Raw genomic sequence first — 7,184 nt, 5'->3', positions numbered from 1 at the left:
GTAGAGACAGGGTTTCACCATGTTTACCAGGCTGGTCTTGAACTCCTGACCTCATGATCCACCCGTCTCAGCCTCCCAGAGTGCCGGGATTACAGGCGTGAGCCACCATGCCTGGCCTGGAAAGGGTTTTCAATGTGTTGATCAGTGGCTTGGTTAGAGTGGCTTAGTGTTTCAAGGTTCTGAAAACCATTGTTAGGAATAGGAAGTGTGAAACTATATAGTTAATTATAAAATAATCATGTATGTGTGACTGAGATTCAGTTTCTGTCTTGGAATAATTTATATTCTGATAGAAGAGATAGTCATGTAAGGAAGTAATTGCAATATGAGGTACAAGGTTGCTGTATGGGCAGCTGTACAAGGCATAGAAGTAGCAGAGGAGAGGTTAACTGCCTGTGTGGGAGATGGGACAGGGGTGAACTCACTTGATCAGGGGAAGCTTCTCAACAGAAGTGAGATTTGAAGTGGGTTTTGAAGGACAAATTCGGAGTTTGTCCAGGTCTCCACTTTCTCAGCAGAGAAAGAGAAAAACAGCCTGTGTAAGGCACAGAGCTAAGAAATAGCAAGGATAATACAAATTTGGGTTTTTTGGGAGGAGTAGGGCAAGAAGTATGGCGGCAGCTGTTCGTTTTTAAAGATGAAAATAGAGATGAGAATAGCTGCTGCTAGTGTCCACTGACGCTGTGGTAAGGGCAGGAGGTAGTTCGCTGGGTTGGCACTTAGTAAATGTTTGTAGAACCAGAATGTCTTGTTTTTCCTACCAGAACCTCCTTGAGGATTAGATCCAATTTTTGTTCATATTTTGATGTATTGGACATCTAATATGTGTACTCAGGGTGGGAATTTCCATGTTATTTGAAGAGCTAATAATTGCTTCCATCAAGAAGCCTTCGAAAATTACTGGCCTTTGGGATTTGAGTGTCTGCTCAATTCCTTATGTGTCTGGCCTTGGAAGTCCCGGGCGCGGCTCTGCCTGTGTGGAGACAGCTGCTCTTTCCCACATGGTTAGACATTTGGCCATTGTTCTGTCTCATTTAGTTCTCCAGACACCCCAGCTGTGGGACTTCGGGCAGTTAATATCTTTGTATTTCATGTCCTCATTGTAAAACGGAGATAGACACACTAGCGTGTCCACCTCCTCAGGATTTTGGCAAGGAGTGATTGACTAAAGCTTGTAGGAGTATTTTAGTAGCTGTAGATTGCTTTACAACTGACAACTGTTAATATTACTGGCATTGCCAGATAGGTGTACAAAGGAGGAGGTCATTGGTGAAAAATAAGACTCTGATACAGTTTCAGAAACTTTAGCATTGGGAGACTTTTCCCCCAGAGGGTCTCAAGTGCAAGGGAGAGATAGCATTAGCTGTCATTGAAGCACTTAGACTGTGCCAGGACTTTAGTGCACTGTGACCATAGTCCTGCTGAGTTCTCACTGTAACTCTATAGATGAGGAAACTGGAGCTTAGATTGTGCAGCTTGCCCAGGATCTTTTTGCCTTGAAGTAAGTGATGACTCTGGGATTAGAATACTGTTATGCCAGGTGTTAAAGCCAATGTTTTTTGCCACTGTGCGCATGGTATCCTGAGGGCTAGAATCAGCCCGATTTCCCATGACTGTGGTGTCAGAGTCGCTTAATAGGGCTGTCTCAGGCTGTGGCCCTGGGAAGCTGAAGCCTCCTGCTGGGTATACAGTCCTCTCCCCATTCTTACCTCCTAGGTCAGCGACCTCATACAGCTAGTGAAGGAGCTGTATACAGACAACCAGCGCCTGAAGAAAACCATTTTTGATCTCTCCTGCATGGGCTTCCAGGGAAATGGGTTTCCAGACAGACTTGAATCTACAGAAAAAACAGAGGTAAGAAACATTTTTGTTGTCATGTGCTAATTACAAAAGTATAACAACTGGCTTGGTGTGGTGGCTCACGCCTGTACTCCCAGTACTTTGGGAGGCTGAGGTGGGAGGATCACTTTGGCCCAGGACGTTGAGGCTATAGTGAGCTGTGATTACACCCTACACTTCAGCCTGGGCGACAGAGCGAAACCCTGTCTCAAAGAAAAAAACAAACCGAAACCATATATTTATATATATGTATGTATACAAACCATATATTTATATATGTGTATGTATGTATAACAACCCGAAAGGTTTTTCAAGACTGCATCTGTTTCTGGGGAGGTCTAATTGAAATTCCCTTTGTTGTGGGCTGGGTGTTGAGAGCCCCACAAGGCTGTCAGGTCTGTCCACAGGCTTCCTCAGTTCGGATCATGTCTCCATGGACACATTCGATATACTATGATGCTTTGACTCTGGGCCGGCTCTGGGACCTGTGCTGCAGATGGCACATCTGGATGAGCGATGTGGTCTCAGAGGGATCTGGAGAGTTTCCAAACCAACCAGATAATTGGAATAGCATGGATGCAGCCTTAATGAATATATTAACATTGAAAAACTGACATACATACAACCCGCCCGGGAAAGGAGGAAAGAAGCCTTCTTCACCTTGATGACTTCTGGGTCTCAGTGCAGATCCTTGTGATTTGTTGGCTCTGATTTTCTCTGTTTGGGACCTGGACTGCACAATGGGAAGACCCTGAAGTTGTGATGTTGTTTCTTTCCCTCTTCATCCCCTAGCTGGGCCTAACTCTCCCGTAGGAAGAGCCTTTCTTCATGCGTGTATTAGCATTGTTTCAGAAGACCAGAACAGTTCTCTGATGAAGTGCAGTAGTAGGGCCTTTTGGTACTTGGGTCTCTCACGTGTGAAACTGGAATCTTCCTGGTTGGGGTTGTCTTCTGCTCTACCTGGAGTGCCAGGTAAATGGGGAGCTCACATTCATTGCAGCATCATTTCTTGGGAAAGATTTGTCAACCTTAAGCTGTCCCCTCCTACCTTCCAAGTGGGAAATGCTCAAAGGTATTTATGCTGCACTCTGGCCATCTGCTTTCTTTTAGAGAGGGTATATTATTGATGTTATCCTCCAGGACTCTAGATAATTTTGAAAACCAAGAATATCTGGGATCCATTTAGGGAGAAAGAAGTCTGATTTGCCTCCACCGAGGCAGCATTCTTCAACTTCATTTGAGACACAAATGGTGTGTTTTGTTTGTTCATTTGCCCTTAAAAAAAAAATCTGTTAAATGTCCCATTATGTCCTTTGGAGAAAAAGACTTTTTCCTTTTCCCACCCTAAGATCTTAATATCAGCCAGCTTAGATTTGTTGAGTCTTTTGTCATATTGCACTTCGATTTGATGTTCCCCATGAATAGCCTTGTTCTTTATAGCACACCTCCCCATCATCCCTCAGAATGGGATGGGAAAGGTAATGTGCCCACTGTAATTTTGAGCTGAGGGAGTAGATGGAGTTATGGTGAGGGTGAGATGGGAAAGAGCGGAGCCTGCAGTTCTCTGGGAATACGCATGGCTCTCTTTTGATGAGAAACAAAGCAGGAACAAACAGAAATGCTTATATTGTCCACAACATTTTCCGAGCAGCATGACTTGCAGAGTGGGGTCTGGGCATGATTCCTGCTCTCTAGGAGCCAATAAATCAGAAACAGAGGCGGGGGGAGAGCAAGTATGTTTTTATTTTTAAAATGCAGAATCTTCTCTCCAATATTTAATTAACCCATAGCATTACCCCAACATTTGGAAAACAGAGAGAATAAATTGCCACTAATTTTGTCACTTTAAAAGGAGCACATAGTTGATTAACGTTTGGAAGTGTTCCTTCTGTATTCATGTGTGTGAACATGTGGATGCACACACCTCTCCTGGAATGCAGCTTTGTCTGCTGTTCTTGCTAATTGCCATTATGTCATAGCATCTTATTCCATTTTTATGAATGTGCTGAAACTTAACTGCCTCATTGCTGTTGGACATGTAGGTTGATTCTAGTGATTTACTATCTTGGATTCTCAAATGAATGTCTTTGGACAAAAATCTTTTTCTGTGTTTAGAAGTTTTTTTTTTTTTTCCTTAGAGTTGATTCCCAGGTATGTGTAATTAGTAGGTCAAAGGACAGATATGGATATGCAATAGGCATAAAATTTGTTTTCATATACCCTTATCCCCCCAGCAACCTTTTTTTTTTTTTTTTGGAGACAGAGTCTCGCTCTGTTGCCCAGGCTGGAGTGCATTGGTGTGATCTGGGCTCACTGCAACTCCGCCTCCTGGGTTCAAGTGATTCTCCCGCCTCAGCCTCCTGAGTGGCTGGGATTACAGGTATGCGTCACCATGCCTGGCTAATTTTTGTATTGTTAGTAGAGACAGGGTTTCATCATGTTGGTCAGGCTGATCTCGAACTTCTGACCTTGTGATTTGCCCGCCTCAGCCTCCCAAAGTGTTGGGATTACAGGCGTGAGCCACTGACAATTTTTAATTTGTAGAAGACCGTTAAGTAGTTTGAAGGCCCTGATAGAGCTTGTCAGGTTTCTTTCTAAGATACTGGCCTTGGTATAGAACCCCACCAGTTGGGTACCATGGTGCCCAGTTCCTGCCTGGTGACAGATCACATAGATACCACCAAATAAAAGACTAAGAACAGGTATCCTGTTGTTGCCATGTGCATTTAAAAGAAACCTCTAATGAGGTTGTACCTGTTTTCTCATATTTATTTGCAGGTTATTTATGCATTATAGGAGAATTAGGTTGAAAATCGATATAGAGGAGTGATTGCAGCAGAGTGTGGTTAGGTCGGTGAACATAGAAAGCCAGGAGCTGTGTGACTTGTGGACCTGCCATCTCTGAGTGTAGGCTGCATATAAAGAAAGCACGTGGCAGAGGTCCTAGCACACTGCAAAGACTCAGAAGGGTTAGTTACTATTATTATTTACTTCTGTTGTCATTATTAAGAATGGTTAGAAAACTATTTTTGGCATAGAGAGGAAACGTTGATAAAGGGGCATAATTTAGTTGAACTCAAATATTTGTAGGGCTGTTGTGTTGATGAGAAATTGACCTTCTGTGACTCTAAAGGGCAGAAATGGTTCTCGGAAGTAGAAGGTGCCTGTTAAATATTCTGTTAATAGTAACAATAAAACTTGGTTTGCCAGAGCAGATTTAATTTCATTAAAAGGAGGAACTTTCTAACAATCTGACTTCATACATTATTATGAGTTTTACAAGATTTATAAAGCATTTGGCACAGTTCTGGCAAGTGGTAGGCACTCAGTAAAACAGCTGTTTTAATTTATTTTAATTTTTTTGGTAAGTTAGTGGCAGAGATGGGACTATAACCCTCTTCTGACTCTGTTTAGAGCTGTTTAGCACCATAGGGCAGTGCTTCTGAAATTTAATGTGCATGTAAATTTCCTGGGAGTCTTGTCAAAATGCAGATTCTTGTCCAGTAAGCTTGGGGTGGGGCCTGAGAGTCTGTATTTCTAACAAATTTGGGTGATAATGCTTCTGCTGCCCTGGAATACACTTTGAGTAGTAGGACTAGAAGTAATCCTGAAAAGGACTTATTTTCAGCTCTTGTTTTGAAAAAAGTATTCGTTTGTTTATTTGTTCGTCAGTGTTGAGCATCAGGCATTGATGTTAAAACTATGAACACAGACATGTCCCTGCCCTGTCTAGGATGTAATCCAGAGAAGCAGAGGGGCAATTGCAGCAGAGTGTGGTGAAGGCTGTGATGGAGTGAATGCAGAGTCTCAAAGGAGATGTAGACAGGTGCCCAGCCCTCACTTTGGGGATTAAGGGCAATTCTTTCTGGAGGAGGAAGGGGAGATGCCAAGCAAATGAAGAAAGATTAGCTCAAGAGGTAGGGGGAGAACAGGTAGAGTGCATAGTGGCGGTGTGGGGTTTCAAGGAGGGAATGTTTCATAGTGTCGAACACTGAGAAGACAAGAAAGAAAAAAGTACTGGGAACCTCCTGTGAGTCCCATGACCTGAGCAGTTTCATCAGAGTGAGGGGGATAGAAGCCAGCGTGCAGGGGGTAGAGAAGTGAGGAAATGAGGATAGAGCCAGTTGACACTTGGAGGCTTGGAGGTTGCTTCTTTAGTAGAGCTGGAAGCAGAGCCAGGTATAGTGACTCAGTTCTTTCTGACATCTTAGTTCTGTATCTTTGAAAATGGATAAGTAGCACGTAGCATGAAGAACATTTCCCTATGTCCGTAACATTTAATTTCTTGACCATTCCTGTAAACTGAGAGTTTACTTTTAATTTTGACAAAGTCAGTAGAGGTAAAGAGAAATGAAAGTTAATTTTTGTTTCACTGTATCAAGTATTGGCATTGTTGTGGTTCTGGAAATGCAGACTCGCTTTGATGCTTTTGATATTTCAACTTGGAATGACGTGTTAGTGCTACTGTCTTTGCTTTGCTAAACTTAGGGGAAACCCTTCTTAGATCCTCAGGAGTCGGGGAGGAGCTTCTCTCTGTCTCCTTCCTAACCCCATGTGGATTTCATCTCTCATTAATACATGGAGATCTTTGGGGACCTTTCCTGGCTAGTAAAAGCCACATTGCAGAAGGTGAGAATAGACCCCTTGCACAAGGTTGGAGAGAGGCAGAGAACACTCAGTGACCAGAGCTGTTGGGGAATCAGAGAGAGACTTTTGTTGTTGTTTTGTTTCTTTAAAAAGATGAGAGAGACTTTTCTCCCAATATTTTATTATGAAAAAATTCAGACACAGCAGAGTGAAAAGAATTTTACGGTGAATACCCACCTACTCAGCGCCTGGGTTCTATTCACGTTTCCCACCTGCCCGTCATCACTCTGTCTTATCTTTCTGCTAAATTTTAATTGAAACTGCAAACATCAGTAGACTTCCCCCTAAGTACTTCAGCATACATATCTTCAATAAATGTTTATAGTTCAATGAACTATAGAAATTGTAAACCTGCATTCACTAAGTTTTACAAGTATGTGTGCCTGTGTAAGGCAAACCCCTATCAAGAGTCTGCATGTTCTCTGTTGTCCAAACCCAACCCCACCCCAGCTGCTCTTCTGATTTGTCCCACTGTGGATTAATTTTGCCTTGACTTTCATATAAATGAAGTTATACAGTATATTCTCTTTTGTATATATTTTTTTTACTCAGCATTATGTTTTTTAGATTCATTCATGTTGTTAGTGCATCAAGTTTGTTCCTTTTTATTGCCAAGTAGTAATGGACATTTGGGTGTAAGGTGATTATGAGCATTGATGTACAATTCTTTGTTGGGACATACTTTTTTTTTTTTTTTT

At 42.4% G+C, this 7,184-nt stretch overlaps 1 protein-coding gene across 3 annotated transcripts in view; it reads left to right on the top strand.

The window, feature by feature from the left end:
• CDK5RAP2 (CDK5 regulatory subunit associated protein 2) overlaps positions 1–7,184 on the top strand; it is a 199,379-nt gene that overhangs the window by 119,614 nt on the left and 72,581 nt on the right. For all 3 annotated transcript variants that reach the window (XM_017503288.2, XM_017503290.2, XM_017503287.2), the window contains exon 18: positions 1,717–1,854. In XM_017503288.2, the coding sequence (XP_017358777.1) occupies positions 1,717–1,854 (138 nt within the window). The remainder of the gene's footprint in view (positions 1–1,716; positions 1,855–7,184) is intronic.

Source organism: Cebus imitator, unplaced genomic scaffold, assembly GCF_001604975.1.
Source record: "Cebus imitator isolate Cc_AM_T3 unplaced genomic scaffold, Cebus_imitator-1.0 Scaffold309, whole genome shotgun sequence".
Taxonomy (NCBI): Eukaryota; Metazoa; Chordata; class Mammalia; order Primates; family Cebidae; genus Cebus; species Cebus imitator.
The sequence above is the reverse complement of the archived record's forward strand: the minus strand, read 5'-3'. Positions and strand labels throughout refer to the sequence as shown.